The 19,150-nt window shown below is 45.4% G+C and overlaps 1 protein-coding gene and 1 long non-coding RNA gene across 4 annotated transcripts in view; one reads left to right on the forward strand and one right to left on the reverse strand.

Annotated features, from left to right (window-relative positions):
* LONP2 (lon peptidase 2, peroxisomal) overlaps positions 1 to 19,150 on the reverse strand; it is a 93,257-nt gene that overhangs the window by 12,235 nt on the left and 61,872 nt on the right. For all 3 annotated transcript variants that reach the window (XM_077831489.1, XM_077831488.1, XM_077831487.1), the window contains exons 12-13: positions 16,971 to 17,113; positions 767 to 974 (exon numbers count right to left, since the gene is read on the reverse strand). In XM_077831489.1, the coding sequence (XP_077687615.1) occupies positions 767 to 974; positions 16,971 to 17,113 (351 nt within the window). The remainder of the gene's footprint in view (positions 1 to 766; positions 975 to 16,970; positions 17,114 to 19,150) is intronic.
* Positions 1 to 19,150, forward strand: part of LOC144273034 (uncharacterized) — a 42,975-nt gene that overhangs the window by 12,038 nt on the left and 11,787 nt on the right. The window lies entirely within an intron of this gene.

The raw sequence follows: 19,150 nt of genomic DNA on the forward strand, positions 1-19,150 counted from the left end.
TTGTGCTTCACAGTTTAATAGTTCTAGTACAGCCCAAAAAGCCAGTGAAAACGTCTATGCCTACAAGGCTTATTAAACAAAAGTTTTTTTAAAAAAAACCCTACTTTTTATAGAAATGGTTTCTTTATTTTATAGAACAAAAAGTGTTATTTCTGAAAAATAAACACTGCCCGGAGACATTTAACTCTCAAACACCATAGCACTGGGTTTGCTGACTAAGAACCAGAAAGCAAGCAAATAGTTTAATGATGAAAAGCAAATTAGAAATTTAAAATGGATAGAATTTTAAACATCTAAAGTTTCCTTAAATAAATTAAGTTTCATTAAATTCCTTAAATAACTTAACAAAATACAACACTGAGCTGAATCCTCTGCTGTAGCCAGACCTGGCTAACCATCAGCAGGTAGAGGAGAAACCACAAAAGAACGATTTGTGGCTGGTGTTTTTTTGCTGGTCTCGTTTTCAGCATAGTGTAGAGAGGAGCCTATTTCTCCTTTAAGATAAATATAATTGTCCTAATGGGTCTTAGATAATCAATTAAATAAGACAACTTTTCATGTAAATCAGCAACCTTTTTGTTATTATAATTCATTATTGAAAAATATAATGGTATATTTTTGGGTCATCACAGAAATATCATAAGCTTTGCATAGGAATTAAAACAATTGTTTATATGCATCTCTTTGGTGAGAGGTTACAACAGGTATTCATCTCTATGTTGCATTAGGCTCATACCAACATTCTTGTTTTGTGTTTTTCACATACCATTAGTTAGCTGGTATTTCTTTGCATTGCTACGCAGCCAGCTAATTGCAAGATGTGCCGACTCCTTCATGACATCCCCCAGCTGTCCAGTTAGAGTAAGCTGACCTTCACCATCCATTTGGCTGGCTTCTACAAACATGATCTCACCTCCTAAAGGAGTCCAAGCCAAGCCTATGGCTACTCCTGGCTGATTCAAACGTTCAGATACCTAAGAGAAAACAACTCAGAGTATAACATGATTTTCAAGAAAGAGAACAATTCAGCAAGGCTTTGGAAATATTTTCGAAACTCTTAACATTCACAACTTAAAAGTGAAAACTCTTAGAATAACCTAATTTTCTGTGGCAGAGTTTTACTGATGCCTTCAAAGCAACTCCTAAATTTTAGACAGAAAGGCTAAAGGCAAATCTCCAACCTCATATTTAAATTCCACCCTGCAATAATTCTCCCCAAGTGTGAAAATAAGTTACAGCATTAGGGTATGTCAACGGATGCGCTAGCTCTCATCTATGGCATGCAGCTGGTGATCCAGAGTCCGCTTAAATCAATGGGAGTTTTTCCTTTGACTTATTAGACTTTGGATCAGGCCCACTCTGCAAATACTTGGTCCAATTTTTAAACAAGTTCACTTTGACCGTTTTCACCCCTCGTGTCTGCTTTTTATGATTCTACCACCATGAGAGCCTTACCCACATGAACAGTTGTGAAAACCAAATTTCAATCTTGAATATTGCCCCAAAGTTTATTTCAAACAATGTTTTCAAAAGGAACATTTGCAAGTGCTCCTTTATATAGAATGAGTGTATAAATCTAAGGCCACATCTACACGTACAGTGCTGCAGAGGCACAGCTGCACCGATACAGCTGCACGGCTGCGTCGCATCTGGTGAAGATGCTCTATGCTGACGGGAGAGAGCTCTCCCGTCAGCATAATGAGCCCACCTTCGTGAGCGGCAGAAGCTAGGTCAGCAGGAGAATCTCTCCCACTGACATAGCGCTGCGCACATGGGCACCTACATCCGTGAACTGTATGTCGCTCAGCAGAGTGGTTTATTCACACCCCTGAGAGACGCAAGTTATTCCAACATAGGCTGAAGTGCTGAAATAGCCTAAAGAAATACAGATAAATGAAGGCAGCATATGAGTTTCCTTCCCATTTTAACATTTTCCTCCCCTATAGAATGGCAGAGATTGAAAATCATTTGAGTCATGGCTCTGAAAAGGCGGATTATTAACTAAATGCTTTAGATTAGAGAACAGTTTCATTCACAGAGGCAGAAGAGAGGTACCTCAACTGGACTTTTTGTGGCAGGGAGTGGAGAAGTGCTTTTACAACCTGCAGACAAATGGAGTGAAAATTTCCTCAGCGATAGCATGGATGTAACATTTCTACTGGTCCTGATTTCACAGCATACTCCAGTTACATCCTCCTCTTCAAACATAAATACAATGCGAGGAAGGGCATCCACTGTATGGGTCACAAATGTGCTACTCTAAAAATCAAGGTTTTTAAAGCAAACCATTCTTTGTAAAAGTTTGCACACTAGCTAGCCTCTTCCTCCTGCCTTCCTCTGCAAAAAAATCCCAATTATGCCATCAAATACTTAAGGCAAACGTATTTTCTCAGCTGCAGAGTGGTGGAATGAGTTTATTTTGAATGTCAATTATCTACAAAGCACAGATTATTGTTAACCTAACAGTTTTCTTAGGTCTGCTATCCTCCAAGTGTTACCACTACCAAAGATAAACTACACTGTAAACACAGTGAAAATGTAAAGCACTGCACATGGTAAGTGTGAGAGAATATGTCTGTACCAAACTGTCAAATCCATTTTGTTTTGTGTCCGTTTTGTTTTGTGACAATATAGCCATAAATTGCAATCTACATTTTTTAAAAATTCACTACAGTCTTTGTCTTGCTAATACAATCAGTGCTGAGCCAGGTATTAACCTCCAACATACCACATTAAGAATGGTCTAATTCTGTAAATTTAGTAATGGACTGGCTTCTTTCAAAAATTCTTAGCTTAAAACAATAGTCACTGTCCCAACTCTACCCCCAGGACTTCTTAACATGACTGTGCCTCTTTCAAGGAGTTATGAAGAGAGCATCTCCCCACCTCCTCAACTGATTTCCATTCCTGATAGCATTAAGGCTCTGTGCTGGTTTAATAAAGCAGTAGGTACAGCTCAACACCTTCACTGGCCTCACACAAAACCTTCCATCATGTTCTTTAATCATTTAAGATTAACACAATATAAAATGCTGCTAAAAAGTAAAACTCGAAGTCACCCTTTCAGCATGGCCTGGCATTCTCTTGTTTATCTTACTGAATATTGAACTTTACAGAAAGTTGAGGACTTGTTACAAACATGATAGTGATTAGCATTTCTGAGTCTGATTAAAATACTAGGTTGTTATATGAAAATGCCCATTAATACTGTACTCCAATACTGTACTCCATTAAAAAAAAACACCACCCCCAAACCAAAAACGTAAAGCTTGTAAATAATTTGTACTCTCTTGAACAGCATCCAAAATATTTGGCAGTGGTGAGAAAGCAAACAATTGCTTACACAGTCTGAATTAATGTTGCTCCTCGGTTGATTACCAAGCTAGCCCACTACTGCAATAAGCATGTGCTAAACAAAAATGCTGGTAAAAAGACTGCTTTTTAGTGCCTGGCTTGAGTCACATGACATTGGTGAGGCTTATAACAGGTCATATGGCAGCAATCAGTATCCAGTGTCTGTCACAACTTTAATTTTTTTCTGTTCCTGACTTGTATGTTTAAATTTAATCTATTTATTTGAGGTACATATATAGGATATCTCAGTGCCTCACAATTTTTAATATATTGCTTCTAACAGCACCCTCTTATGGGTCGTAAAGAAATACATTTTACAGATGGCAAACTGAGGCACGAAAAGACAGTGACTTGCCCACAGCTGCACAAGAAGTCTGGGGCAGGGAACTGAACCCATGTTTTTCAAGTCTCGGGCTAGCATCCTAATGATTGGAAAATCCTGCCTCTAAATTTATGACCATAGTTCACAACCTGCCAGGCTCAAATATGATATGCAATGTGGAGAAAGACCCTAACTAAAGAACACCAAAAATTATTCATAAAGAAGCTTAAAATGCTGTGAAATTCATCCCTTTAATGTAAACAATTCTTACTGTAACCTTTGTTTTATGTTTCTGCATTTCTGATGTAAATAACTTTCAACAATAAATAGAATGGACATTAAACTTGTGTAGAAATTTGTAGGGAAATATGGGACTGAAATGAAGGAGATTTGAGAATAATGTTTTTAAATGTTTAATGTGGTAGATATTGAGCTGTCATATAATAATCTAAGAATGCAGCTAGGTAAGAATTTTATAAACCCTATATGCGACCTGGTCAGTGACTAGAACATTCTGTCGCACACCTGAAAGACAAGCGGGCGGGGGGAAGCTATTGATTTTGAAGATCCTATTTCAGGTCTCCAGCAAAATTGTAAACCCTAATTTTCCCAGATGAGGAACTTGGAAATCAAAGAACAACAAACAGTTAAAAAGTCTCTCTCAGGAGACCCTTCCCAAGATCCTTCCCTACCCTGCCAGTTTGTAGTCTGTGTTGTAAAAGCAGCCTGGCCTTAATGAGGCCAGTCTATTCTAGATACTGGTCCTGCCCGGAAAAGGTGAAACACACCTTGAAGATGACTTTCAAGGAGACAGCCATCAAGGCCCATCAACTGTCTCTCAACTATTGATCCATCCACAAGACCAATGAACTGTCTACAAGGAAGTCTGGCTGGGGGGAGGGGCTGGAGTACCTCAGCTTTGGCACATGGCCAAAAGGATCTATGGTTTTATTTAAGGGGGAATGTTCCCTGTGAAAGGGGATCATCCACCACCACGTGCCAGAAGACTGGCCTGGAGAGTGTGCCTTATATACCCAGGTCTAGGAACAGTGAGCATATGAGATTCAGCAGTTGGGTCTACTGGACTGGGCTAGGTTGTGACACTAAAGCTATGTTTACAAACTTCTGCTAGTATTACCTGTTGGTCATGAGCGAGCAGAGGTGTGATCCATGACCAACAGCTCTGCTGGCAGAAGTCTGTGATTTAGATGCAGCCATACTGGCAAAACTGCACTTTTACTGGGATAGCTTGTTTCATTCATGCAGGGTGGTTTTACTATTTTGGTACAAAGTGCAGCTAAGCCGGTATACCCATACCACTAAAGCACACCTAGCGTGGGCATACCCTAAGTATTCTAGCCTTCCTCAGATGCTTCCCTAGAAACAGCTTCCAAGGCTACCAAAATTCTCAGGTATCTCACAGCTCAAACACAGGCCTACCTTCCTCCAGCCCTATCTGAACAACATGATTTTGATCAGTTTGAGATAAGCATAAGGAAGGGTGTGTTGTACTCCTGTTTATTTTATTGATCAAGGCTCCTCCTACTAAATGGACATCCAAACACAATTAACAATGCAATATTCAGGCAGTAATCCATCCCATCACCGAAGTATAATAAAAACTGAGAATGCAAAGGTTTCTTAATGTTTGGCTTTCATAAGTTCCCTTTCCTGTCTAACAAGTACAAAACAACTTCCTTTCTGCAGTTAAAATGAGTGAACTGTTCACTCTACAGCTAGTGCCAGTGATTACTGGCCAAAAGGATGTGCATGAAAGAAACACAGATCGACACTGCTGCAATTGATGCAGCGGGTGTCGATTTAGTGGGTCTAGTGAAGACCTGCTAAATTGATGGCAGAGTGCTCACCGATCGACTTCAGCTCTCCGAGAAGAGTAAGATAAGTCGACCGGAGTGTGTCTCCCATCAATGCAGCGCAGTGAAGACACCGGGGTAAGTCGACCTACATGACATCGACTCCTGTGACATTGTTCACGTAGCTGGAGTAGCATAACTTAGGTCAACTTATCCCGGTAGTGAAGACAAGCCCAACAGCTGATTCTCACACTGTCTCTCAGAGGGACTGTTCTGCTTGCAGGCCCAGCCGGCTTACTCATGTGCAGGCAAACACTTATCACATGTGTAAGAATTAAAGTTGGTGTAAGGTAACAAAATGTATTTGAAGCTATTATCCCCTCACAAAAGGGAACTTAAACTCAACATACTCCTTTTCAGTACTTTGAGATTTCTGATTTTGTGTTCTATGCTTTGTCTGTGCTGCAAGACACTTAGTTCCACACTACATTTGACTCATAGCCATAGATTTTCTTAATGTTTACTTTATTTTTCAGTTTGATGGCTCAGATGTGAAAGCTGTAACTGCGATACTTGAGACTGGCTCCTGAATTATATCCTTCTTGCTATGCAAAGTGGCAGGATGGAAGATCAGAGGGCACAGTGCTTTTGGACTTGGGCAAGACATTAAGCTGTTTGCATTTATTCACAGATCAAGTGATTTAGTTAGAACTTTTTTTTAAAAAAAAAAGAATGTTGTTTGTACATAAGAGACTTGATTTTGCTTATATGGCATTCTTAAAAGTCTCTAGGATAATTTATTCTACTAAAAACTCTAAAAGACTTATCGCCTAATAGAAGCCACAATGACCAATCCCTGGAATTTGCTTTAGCTACAGTATGCGTTTTTCTCATCACATATTATTAGAGTATTAAACAAACATCTGTTCACCCAGAGTAGTAAGGAAAGTCCAGTAATAAACAAAACCAAGGATTATTTGAGTTCTGTCTGGTATTGCTCAGGGATAAGTGCCTAACAATGTTCCAATATTTTATTGCTCTTGCTTTGGAGACCAGCTGCCTGACACTCATGCATTTGGGAACCTGTCAGGCCTTTATGCATCTCAGGTAGACTCCTGTATAATGAGCAAGTCCACCCCATAGACTATACTTTGGCCTACAGAATGGTGCACTGGGCTGGGGGCCAGAACACCACGAGTCTCAATTGTTCTACTGAATCATGTTAATATTTGTGTATTTCATAACCTTCATTCCTGATCAAGGCCTCATACTTGCCTGTTCTCTAAGGCAACGGTATCATTTCCCAATTTCACAAATAAGGTAACAAGAGGTTGTGCAAGGTTACTTAAGGAATATCCAGGAACAGAACCAAGGTCTCTAATAGGACAGACTCCAAGTGTCAGACATTTATCCCTACCATCCTTTGCACTAATTGACAGACTCAGCAGAGGTCAAGAACTGTACAAGCCTTAAAGGCTGAACTACCCCTGCTATCCTCTGGAGAATCCCCTCACCCAGATTTGGGTTGAGACATGCTGACAGGGCAGTGTGTGAGGGAAGCTTGCCTTGACAGCCTGGTGAATGTCTTCAAGCCATCATCTTTCATCAGCACTAAATCCATACATTCCTCACCTCTACATCTTTTCCTGTTCCTTCCTGGTAGGCATTTCTGTGATTTATTCCCTCATTTACCAATGGACAGTCATAGAAGGAGTTTTCCTCTAACTGGGTGAGATTCCCTTCTCCTGCAAAAACCATCACAGCAATAAATGTGCAGGAGGTCAGACTAGATGATCATGATGGTCCCTTCTGATCTTAAAATCAGAGAGTCTATGATGCATTTGTTAGAAAATATCTCCCTTAAAAGTGCCCAGATACAGGAAAAGACCATCGTTTATTTTTTTTTATCTGCCATCAAATACATTAATTTTTAGATGTGGGACTCTATACTTTCATGGCACCACGGCGTTCCACTTCCAAGCACAATTGCTCTACCTGCTTCTGGGCTGAAGAGCATTGTACCACTCTATCCTCACTCATGTTATGTTCACAGAAAAGACTAGTGAGTTTTTAATGCGGTATTGATAATGTTTCACTTGCTACTGTTTCACTGTTATGATTCTTCCAAAGCCTCATTACACGATTTGTTTCAAATCTGTAATTAGGCAATTTTGATACCCTAGGAAATGTAGGTTTTGTTCTTTAAAATAACCCGCAAAGATTATTGTGTGTTGTGAATTAACCTTATGATTATGAACAGAGGGCTATGGAATCCACAGCCCAAAGTTAGGCACGTAGACTCCCTATACAACACATGGCAGGGTGTGTGTGTGTGTGGAATGAATATAGTCCAGTGGGTAGGGCAATCACCAAGTTCAAACGCCCTCTCTAAATCAGATAGAGGGGGGAATTGAATCCAGATCTCCCACATCAAGATTATAAGGGAGATCTCCTCACCCTTCCCCTCACCCCCAAAATCCACTGGGCTGTTTTGTGGGAGTTTAGGCAGCCTCTGAACATGCCTACCAAATTGAGCCCCAGAGGTGAGAAGTGTGGCAATGCTGTTGGAGGATGCTGTGGGGGCTTAGGCATGAGATAAGTGCCTGGATGCCCAGACTGAAGCAGCTGTGCACCTGCTCACTGGCATAACCCTAGGTACCTAAGGGACTTTAATGGTTGAAATCAGGTGCCTAGGAACTTCAGGTGCCTACAGAGTTAAGCAGCAGCTGAGGCTCTCAGTGGCACCTTGAGCACCTACATCCAACACTAAGTTTGAAGATTTAGCCTTCTGTCCCTTTCTATTGGGAGAGCTCAGCATAAAATTATAGGATTAATTTATTAAAAAGGTCTCAATCCAAGGTATTTACCCTTGGGGAAGGCAGATTAGTCCAATCACCTTAAGTGTTCAATTCCTCCTTGCTTGATCCACTACAACTAAGTACTGACATGACAATCATCTTCATTGTGTCTTGATTTTAGCTAATTATATATGGCGGAATGCAGGTCAGAGGTGAAGCTCTCAAAAGGTTGATATAGAGAGAAATGACACTCTGTGCGGGCTGCAAAAAAGAAAAACAAATGGAACCCAGCCTTCTTTGGGATGAGGGCTACGCTTTTCATTAGAAAGAGAATCACTTGGCCATTTGAGGAAGTTCATTAAAAAGAGAATGTGAGGAAATTCATTAGAAGAGAGACACAAGATCATCTTTGGAATTAAACACACACAAAATTCACATGACCAAAAGTGTTTTGAAATATTCTGGAACCCATTAATATTTATGTACCACAAGATACTTATACAATTACCAGCCAACACAATTTGTTATCCTGGAAGCGGATCACCCTTAGGTTATGCCTACCAACAGCTAGTTATAGAAACAGTAACTGATGTATTGCTCAGGGATAAATTCACTAGTAATACATGAGAGAGACAGAGACAGAGAGGGGTCTCCGGGTGCTTAGAAGCTTAAGGCTTTGCCTGGCTTCATCTCTATTGCTATATATGCCATTTGCTTTGGATCCCTGACTGCCAAGTATGTCAAAAATGTTTACATGCAAATAGTGGCACTTGCATATTTGTACATGGAGAATTAGAAACAAGGTTTAAAACTTTGACATGTAATATTTATCCCTGAAGAACAATTAAAATATTTGGGAAAATGTGACAAATTAGCAAAAACAGTATGCAAACAGGTGTACTCCTTTTCCCAGTTGAACAACCTCTTCTAGAACTATTTCCAAATTGAGATAACTGAGAGAACTGATGAAAGTCATAAATCAAAATGCTGGGATCTCTTTTTTTTTTTTTTTTGGTCTGTAACCTGAATAAAGAATACAAAGAAATGCAACCATTTTGAAAGGATTGAAGAGCCACTCTTCTTGATGGGAAACTGGTGTGTAGCTATGTGTGTATGTGTAATAAACTTTTGTTGGGATACACAGAGAGAGTGTCCTTGTTGACACTGCAGTATTTAAAGCCATCGTTTAGTTTTATCCCCAAATTTTTATAACTATGAAATCTTCACTAGCAACAGAGCAGACTTGTCCAGTCAGTGATCACCATTTGTATAGATCAGAGCTTTGCCTAGGCTTTGAATCCCTTGAATATTTAAATCCATGGGTCACTGTAATAGCTTTAGAAATATCTGCACTTAGAGCATTAAAAATTCAAGTAATACTCAGGTGATCCCTTCAGATTCTACCCTTAAGACCAAATTTTCAGTGGTCAAAATACATCTGTATAATTAAGAAGATGATATAAAATGTTCTTTACTTGAAAGACCCTTCTTATATTTCACTCATTTCTTGTTTCAAAAAGCAACAGGATCCAAGGAAAGACAGCACAAGCAATTCCTGTAAAAGCTGTAGACAACATTACAAATAATTTGATGGCCACTTACAATTAAACACAGTCATATCAACACTAGGTGAGAAATTTGAAAGGCACCATCTTAAATCAAACACTCTCAAATTGTCATCTGCCCAAATTCTATAGCTGGGGTTGGCATGGAGATTGCTGTGGGACTGAAATGAAAGGATGGAGACTGCTGAAAGGCAAATGATTTTGATTTAACAAGCAAGTTCCTCTACTTCCTACTTCCCAATGTGCAAGTGCAGAGGTCAAAATTCCTAATATGAGCTTATCCCACCAAAGACAGATATAAATTTACATTATTACCCAGCATTTCGCTTTGAGTCCTCCTCCCTTCCCCCAAATTCTCTCAGCTTTCCCTGCTACCATTAATCACTTTTTCATCATCCTTTCTGACACATTCAATCCCATTGTTTCCTCCTCTTTACCAGTCTCCTCATTTCCTTTCTCTCCATTACTACCAATCTCTTCATCCCTGACAGGTTTACACTCTGCACTCCCGCAGCTCGATCCCAAACAATTAACTCATTTTCCTCCCCAGTCCATGCATCCCCAGCTGCCTCTTTCTCTTCCAAATCCCTTCACAGTCTGGCCCTCCCATCGCAGAGAGAGGAAACTTCAGGGACAAGCTACTAGAAGCAAGCATTTCACATCCCATTAGTCTCCCGTTGACTTTTATTCCTTATTGGGTCATTGCACCCTACTCCAGAATTAAGGAAACAAACATGGCTCTCTGCATCAGCAACTGTTTTACTCTCCTGTGGTACTAGATGCTGATTTATGGAGTACTACAGCCACCATTTGCTGATCAGTAAAAGACAGTTACCTTTTCCATAACAGGTGTTCAAGATGTGTTGCTCATGTCTATTCCACAATAGGTGTGCGTGCTTGCTATGTGCACCGGTGCCAGAAGTTTTTCCCCTAGCAGTACCGGGGGGGCGGGGTGACCCCCCTCGCGACCCCTGGAGTGGCATCTGCCTGGCATGGTATAAAAGGAGCTGCGCGCTCCCCCCACTCTCAGTTCCTTCTTGCCAGACAGCTCTGACAGAGGGGAAGGAGGATGGGATGTTGAATAGACATGAGCAACACATCTTGAAGAACACCAGTTACGGAAAAGGTAACTGTCTTTTCTTCGAGTGATTGCTCATGTGTATTCCACAATAGGTGATTCCAAGCTATATCTGTTGGAGGTGGGTAGAAGTTCACAGGTTTCCAGGACAGAGGACAGCCCTGCCGAACCCGGCGTCATCCCTGGTTTGGGGGATGACTGCATATTAAGAGGTGAACGTGTGAACCGAAGACCATGTGGCGGCCCTACAAATGTCCTGGATGGGGATGTGGGCCACAAAGGCAGCAGACGAAGCCTGCACCCAAGCCAAGTGTGCCTTCACCATGGGTGGCTCAGAACCTGCCAGCTCAGAACAGGAACAGATGCACAAAGTGATCCGATTGGAAAGCCGCTGAGTGTAAATCGGCTGGCCTCTCGTGCGCTCAGCTGAGGTGACGAACAGTTGAGAGGACTTTCTGAACGGCTTGGTCCGCTCGAGGTAGAAAGCCAGAGCCCGCTGCACATCGAGCGTGTGGAGACAGCGCTCCTCACTCGACATGAGAGTCTTGGGGCAGAGGACCACTAGAAAAATGTCCTGACCCATGTGGTAGGGGGAGACCACCTTCCGGAGGAACGCTGGACCTTGTCTTTATGAAAGACTGCGTACGGCAGCTTGGAGGTCAGAGCCCTAAGCTCCGAGACTTGCCTGGCCGATGTGATTGCAACCAGGAACGCCACCTTCCACGAGAGAAGAGACCAGGAACACGTGGCCAGTGGTTCAAACAGGGGCCCTGTGAGATGAGTCAACACCAGGTTTAGGTCCCACTGCAGGACCGGGGGTCTAGAATACAGAAAAAGATGGTCCAAACCCTAAAGAAACTGGCCAGTCATAGCATGGGAAAATACTGTGTGCCCTTGCACCGGCGGATGGAAGGCCGATATGGCTGCCAGGTGCACCTTGACTGATGAGGGCACCAGGCCCTGGGCCCTCAAGTGGAGGAGGTAATCAAGGATAAGCTGGATCGGGGCAGTCACCGGGGAGACACCCTGGCCCGTCGCCCACCTAGAAAACCGAGACCACCTCACCAAAGAAGCGCAGTGAGTGGAGGGCCGTCTACTTTTGAGGAGGACGCACTGAACCTGTTCTGAGCACGCTCTTTCCTCTCCACCTAACAACTGAGCAGCCACGCCGCGAGGTGAAGACCCGCCAGGTTGGGGTGGAGGAGCCGGCCCTGGTCCTGAGAGAGCAGGTCCAGGCGGAGCGGCAACGGCCACGGCAGTGCTACCACCAGCCCTGTGAGGGTCCCGTACCAATGCTGCCTGGGCCATGCCGGGACAATCAGGAGGACCTGGGCCTTGCCCATCTCTATCTTCTCCAGGACCCTACTGATTAGAGGGAATGGGGGAAAGGCGTAGAGAAGCTGGCCTGACCAGGACAGGAGAAAGGCATTGGAGATAGCACCCCTCCCCAGGCCCCCACTGGAGCAGAACCGGGGGCATCGCCGGTTCTGCCGAGTCACGAACAGGTCCACCTGGGGAGTTCCCCACCTTCAGAAGAGCCGGTGGGCCACTTCTGGGTGGAGGGACCACCCATGTTGCGAGGAAAAGTCCCTGCTCAAGCGATCCACCCTCTCATTCTGGGTGCCCGGTAGGTGGAAGGCCTTCAGGTGGATGTCGTGGGCTACACAGAAATCTCACAGCCTGAAGGCTTCACGGCAGAGGATTAGGCCCCGTCTTGCCTTTTGATATAGAACATTGTTGTCCGTGAGGACCCGATTACCTTGCCCTCCAGGTGCGAGTGGAAGGCCATACACGCCAGCCGCACCACCCTGAGCTCCTTGATGTTTATATGTAAGGTCAGGTCTTGAACCACCGGCCTTAGGTCTGAAAGTTCCTCACATGGGCCCCCCAAACCCAGGTCCGACGCATTGGACACCAGCTCCAACAGCAGGGCCCTGTCCCTGAATAGGACCCCTTGGAGCATATTGTTTGGGGAGGACCACCACCCTAGGGAGGTGATCACAGAGTCCGGCACGGTGAGGACCTTGTCCATCCTGTCCGTGGCCTGGGAGAACTTCGAGGCCAACCAAAACTGGAGGGGCCTCATGCTGAGTCTGGCGTAACGGACCACGTACGTGCAGGCCGACATGTGACCCAAGAGTTGTAGGCAAACCCTGGCTGTTGTCACCGGGAAACTTGTGACTGAGTCGGTGAGACCCTTCAGGGTCTCGAATCTGTCTGGCAGGAGAGAGGCCTTGGCTGACACTGCGTCCAGGAGTGCCCCGATGAACTCTATGTGTTCGACCGGGACTAACGTGGACTTGGTGTTGTTTACCAACAGGCCCAAGGCGGTGCACTTGTACAGGAGTGCCACGTGATCCCTCACCTGCAACCGGGAGGTGCCCTCAACAAGCCAATCATCCAGATAGGGAAATATCTGGACCTACCCTCCCTGCCCTGGCTGTCTGAGGTAAGCTGCTACCACCGACATCAGTTTTGTAAACACCCTGGGGGCAGTGGACAGACCAAAACAGGAGGACCATGAACCGGTCCCACCACGAAACAGAGGAAGTGCCTGTGCCCCTCGAATATGTGGAAGTGGAAGTATGCGTCCGGTAGATCGAGGGCAGCGTACCAGTCCCCGGGATCCAGGGAGGGGATGAGGGAGGCCAGGGAGATCATAGGGAACTTGAGCTTCACCATGTACTGGTTCAGACCTCGGTGGTCCAGGATGGGCCTGAGCCCCCCCCTTTGGCCTTCGGGATATGGAAATAATGGGAGTAATATCCCTTGCCCATGAACTCCTCGGTCACTGCCTCTATTGCACCTAGACCTAGGAGCATGCCCATCTCCTGCTCGAGCAGAGCTTCGTGCAAGGGGTCCCCCAAGGGGGACGAGGGGTGGTTGGGCGGGGAGGAAGTAAACTTGAGGGTGTAACCCCGAGAGATGATGGTGAGGACCCATCAGTCCGAGGTTAGCCGCGACCATTCTGGGAGGAAAGCAAGCAACCGGTTGAAGAAGGGAAGCTTTATTGGGGGTGGATCCCTGAAGAAGACTGGCGGGGTGCCCCCGAGCGTCCCGTCAAAAATGCCTTTTCCCCGCCTGCTTGCCCTTGGAGGACCCAGGCTGGGGGGCAGGCTGAGACTGTCTCTGAGGGAGTCGGTTATAGTCCTGCTGCTTCTTATGGGCGGCCTCGTACTTTTGGAGGGCGGCCTGGGTGGGAGTTTGCTGCGGCTTGAATGAAGGTTTTGCCAGAGCCGGGACATAGAGGCCCAGAGTCTGGAGGGTCGTGCGGGAGTCTTTCATGTCGTGCAGCCTTGTATCTGTTTCCTCCGCAAACAGAGCTTTCCCGTCAAACGGGAGATCCTGCATGGAAGACTGCACCTCACTGGACAGCCCAGAGAGCAAGAGCCATGATGCTCATCTCATGGACACTGCGGAGGCCACTGATCATGCGGCCGTGTCCACAGCATCCGAGGCTGCCTGCAGGGACACCCTAGCGGCCGCTGCCCCTTCCTCCACTAGCTCCTGGAACTCCTGCCTATCATTCTCCCGGAGGGAGTCCTCAAACTTGGGCAGGGAACCCCACAGATTGAATTCGTACCAGCCCAGGAGAGCCTGATAGTTTGCCACTCATAACTGGAAGCTCGAAGATGGATAAAAACTTTCCTTCTGAAAGAGTCCAGTCTCCGAGAGTCTTTGTTCTTTGGGGTCTGAGCTGGCTGACCCTGCTGTTCCCTGTGATTGACCAACTTGACCACCAGGGAGTTGGGCGCTGGGTGGGTATACAAGTACTCATGCCCCTCAGCGGGTACAAAGTACTTGCGTTCCGCCTTTTTAGAGATGGGGCCAACAAGGCCGTTGTTTGCCACAGGGCATTTGAAATCTTAGCCATCCCTTCAAGGAGAGGCAAGGCCACCCTACCCGGTGCCAATGAGGACAACATGTTAAACAGGGAGTCGGAGGGCTCCCCCATCTCCTCCGCCTGGAGGTGGAGGCTTGCTGCCACCCTCTTTAAGAGTTCTTGATGGGCCCTGAAGTCCTCCTGTGGGACGGAGGGGTGCAGGGCCACAATTGCCTCCTCCGGGCAGGGCGAAGAGGCCGGTGCAGTGCTCTGGGTGTCTACCAGCACTGAAGGGTCCTCCACCTGGTCAGACTCCGGGCACGGTGCCAAGGACGCACGTCCCATCACCTCCTTTCTCGGGGGTCTGGAGAGGGAGGCCAACGGTGCTTCTGAAGCTCCGGGGGCTACACCGGAGGCCATGGTGCCCAATGGTACTATTGGGCCAACCACGACACTCGGTGCCACTGCACCTGCTGTGGCACCGGCAGGGCCGGCTGTTCGGGTTGGCTGGCCTGGACCATCGAAGGACGGCTATAAATGGAGACCAGGCTGGCGTAAGATCTGCTGCTGGCTCTGGACCGGGAGGAGCAGCGGTGCCGGGATCTACAACTGCCACAGGACCGCGATCTCGCTGTGGAGGACCGGTACCGGCGGTAACAGCTGCTCCGCGAACAGCCTCGATGGGTGGACCCGCGACGGCAAAACACCGGCGATTGACGCCTGGGGCTGTGAGGTCTTGGCAGAGACTTGGAGCAGAACTCCGAGCGGGAATGGCGTCAATGATCGTGCCGTGATCGACTGTGGTAACCTCTCCGAGATGAGGACTGATGGTGACGCCTGACGTGGTCCCGCCAATATTCGCTCCTTGAGGACAAGTGGTGCTGCAAGTCCCGGCCAGATGGAACCCAGACAGACATTCTGGTCAGCGTTGACGGCAATCCACCTGGACTCTGCCCCAAGTGATAGCTGAGCGGTGATCAGCATTGGGAATGTTCCCTCAACCGAGACTGGTACCGGGCTGGAGGCGACTGCAGAGATCCCAGCAGCAGCTTGCCTCTGGAGCACGAGGCTGACATCGGCGGTACTCCAAGCACCAGCATGGACATAACGCCCCGGCCATCTGGAGGGCTTCAGGCGTGGATGGCAGCTGGACATCCAGAGAGGCCGGGTTACTCCGCTCAATGTGAGTCGGAGGCCTGGGGCCCGGTGGTGATCGAGGACTGCCCGACATGGGCCTAGCCTCTGTCCCAGACTTCCCTCGGAGCCACTGTGAAGAGGGAGTCTTCCTGGCCCTCTTGGCATGCCCCGTGGATGGGGAGCGGTGCCAACTTGGCGATGGCACCGGAGGGTCGCCAGGTACCGACGCCACGGTGCCAGGTACCAGTTCGGAGCAGTGTGTCGGGGTCAGCGCCGACTCCATCAGGATGGATCGAAGCCTAGTGTCCCTTTCTCTTTTGGTCTTAAATGACTTGCAATACGGGTTTCTCCCAAGCAGCGCAAACAGTCTGCGTGCAGGTCACTTCTTGGCATAGAAGGCCTACAGGAGCCACACGACTTAAACCCTGGGGCGCCAGGCATGCCCTGGCCCGGGCTCACCAACTAACTCAACTGCTAACTAACTACAGGTACTAATGCTGAACAAACAAATAGTTCTGGGGACGAGCTACAGCAAAGCTGGAGCAGAGCAGTTCTGACACACCTTCACTGGCGGCAAGAAGGAACTGAGGGTGGGGGGACCGCGCAGTTCCCTTGTACTGCACCAGGCAGGCACCACTCCAGGGGTTTGTGGGGGGCTCTCCCTCCTACTGGTACTGCTAGGGGAAAAACTTCCGGCATCAGTGTACGTGGCAAACACGCACACCTACTGTGGAATACACATGAGCAATCACTCGAAGAAGAACATGTAGTCACCTCATAGGACTATTATACACTACCTAACAAGTATACTCATTTGAATTTCTTTAGGTGAAAAAATAATCTTGTTGCATGCAGTCCAGATGAAAAGGTGCTTAGGTACAAGGATCATGAAAGGAGGAAACACAGTTCTATCAAAAATACATTTTGATACAAAAATATACAAAATACAAAATACATCAGGAAAAAAAAAAAACACACCCTACACAAAATCAGTCACTAGCGATGGAATCACTATGGACAAAAATATTTTAAGTGAAAAGTAAGAAGCTGCCAGACAAAGAAAAATGAAAGACTGTTACCTCCATTTCATATATAGGTGGCCCCAGGATATCTTTTAAGGCATGGAAATCAATTAATATCGGCATTTCAGGTGGCAGAGCCAGATCGGGTGTGTCACTGATTGATTCAGTTTTTGCATCTTCTGAGACATGCTCTCTGCAATCTAAGAAAAGAAAAGCTCACTTAGGGTTTGTAATAGTATTTCTTAACACACAGATGCAATTCTTTATTACCACAGAAGAAAACACACTCAAAAGATCAGGATAATTAAAAGAAGTTTATAAACAAACCTAAAACATTTAAGTCTTTCAAAAATATGCACTTGTTAGATAAAAAATATTCAAGACAAGATTATGTGTGCTCCAATTTTACTATTATGCTTAAACAATCAGTTATTTTAGTAGCTTAGAAGGGATAATGTTAACTCAGAGATGAGGATGGGAGATAAGGAGTAATGCTGACCTACAAATTATTTCTTAAAACTAGGTTGTTTAAAATAGTAAGCCATTTAGTTATTGCATCCGCAGAACAAAATGAACAAAGTTTGCTTTGGGATTTACATTCTCCCTCAGATACATGCATGCACGGTATCTGTAAGGTCTGATCATAGTTAGTATACCATTACCTAGAAACAGATGCTTTGCATGTGGAAATAACATGCTTATAGTTATGTCTTTTGCTAGTATTTTGTAAATATGGTCAACATTGCATAGTATTGCACTCTTTTTGAAAGGGGCCAAGGACTTGAATATTTAATTGGCAACACTCAGAATAAGTTCTATAAAATAAAGCAACAGTACTTGGACTATGCCTGTCAGCAACCACTGGCTGGAAATGACAGTGGAAGATTAGTGCTATCAACTCTGTGCCTTCAAGACATGAACAAGCTGTTAATTATTTTTAGCAGATGTATAATGTTGGCCTTTTTTTTTTTTTCTTTTTTTTTTAAAAAGAGACTAAATATTCAGGGAGCATAAGCACAGCTTGTTTTTGTCCTAAGTCAAGATATTTTAGTCAAAGATTTCCCCCCCCCCCCAAGAAATATATGATTGCCACCTGAGTATTTCCGCCTGCTTTTACTCTACCTAGTTCTCTGTATACAGCTGAGGCATACACAGAGGCTTCCTGTAAACAAATCAGTAGTAAATTGCTAAGGCCATCTGCCTTATTAAAAAATAAGCTTCTGTTTTCTTTGTGCTTAAATAACCCAGTTGAGTAAGCCCTCTTCTATATACTGTAACAACAACATAAGGCACTGAAGACTTCCCCATCTTCTACACAATTAACTTCAACTCTGACCTTTTCTTATGTATTATTAAATTTATGTTAAATGTTCCAAAGCCTAATTATAACCCACACCATTTTTTTTTTTTTTTTTTTTTTTAACTCCAAAGATCACACTTTCTCACTTCAACGGCTTAACAAATAAGTGTGTGCTGAATATGAGGAATCCACAAAGTACCAAATAATCAGATTTGCGTTCATTATAAACATATGCATGTGCACATAAAGGCGCAGCCATAAATCATAACGTAGGTTACATGACACTCTACCTAACTATTGTTTGCACTGTTTTTGTAGACATGTTGGTCCCAGGATATGAAAGGAGACAAGGCATGTGAGGTAATATCTTTTATTAGACCAACTTCTGCCGGTGAAAGAAACAAGCCTTTAAGCTCCACAGAGCTCTTCTTCAGGTCTGGGTAGTTGATCTTCTCTCACTGATCTACCTGCCTAGAAACAATTACAGTAACTCCTCACTTAAAGTCGTCCCGGTTAACGTTTCGTTGTTACATTGCTGATCAATTAGAGAATATGCTCATTTAAAGTTGTGCAATGCTCCCTTACAATGTCTTTTGGCAGCCGCCTGCTTTGTCCACTGCTTGCAGAAAGAGCAGTCCATTGCAGCTAGCTGGCGGGAGCTTGGAACCAGGGTGGACCAACAGCCCCCCCATCAGCTCCTCATTCCCCTAAGTTCCCTGTGCGGCAGCTGTCCAGCAGGCTATCAAGTCCAGCAGGCTATCAATTGCCGGCAGTTCAGCTGTCCCTCCCCCCACTGCCTTATGTTGCTCCTGCCCTCTGCCTTGGAGCTGCTCCCCAGCACCTTCTACTTGCTGTGCGGGGGCAGAAGAGTGGGCTAATGTCAAGGTGTCCCCTTCCCCACTGCTCCTGCACCCCGCTTACCCCATCTTCCATAGAA

The sequence above is a fragment of the Eretmochelys imbricata genome, chromosome 12 (assembly GCF_965152235.1).
Source record: "Eretmochelys imbricata isolate rEreImb1 chromosome 12, rEreImb1.hap1, whole genome shotgun sequence".
Taxonomy (NCBI): domain Eukaryota; kingdom Metazoa; phylum Chordata; order Testudines; family Cheloniidae; genus Eretmochelys; species Eretmochelys imbricata.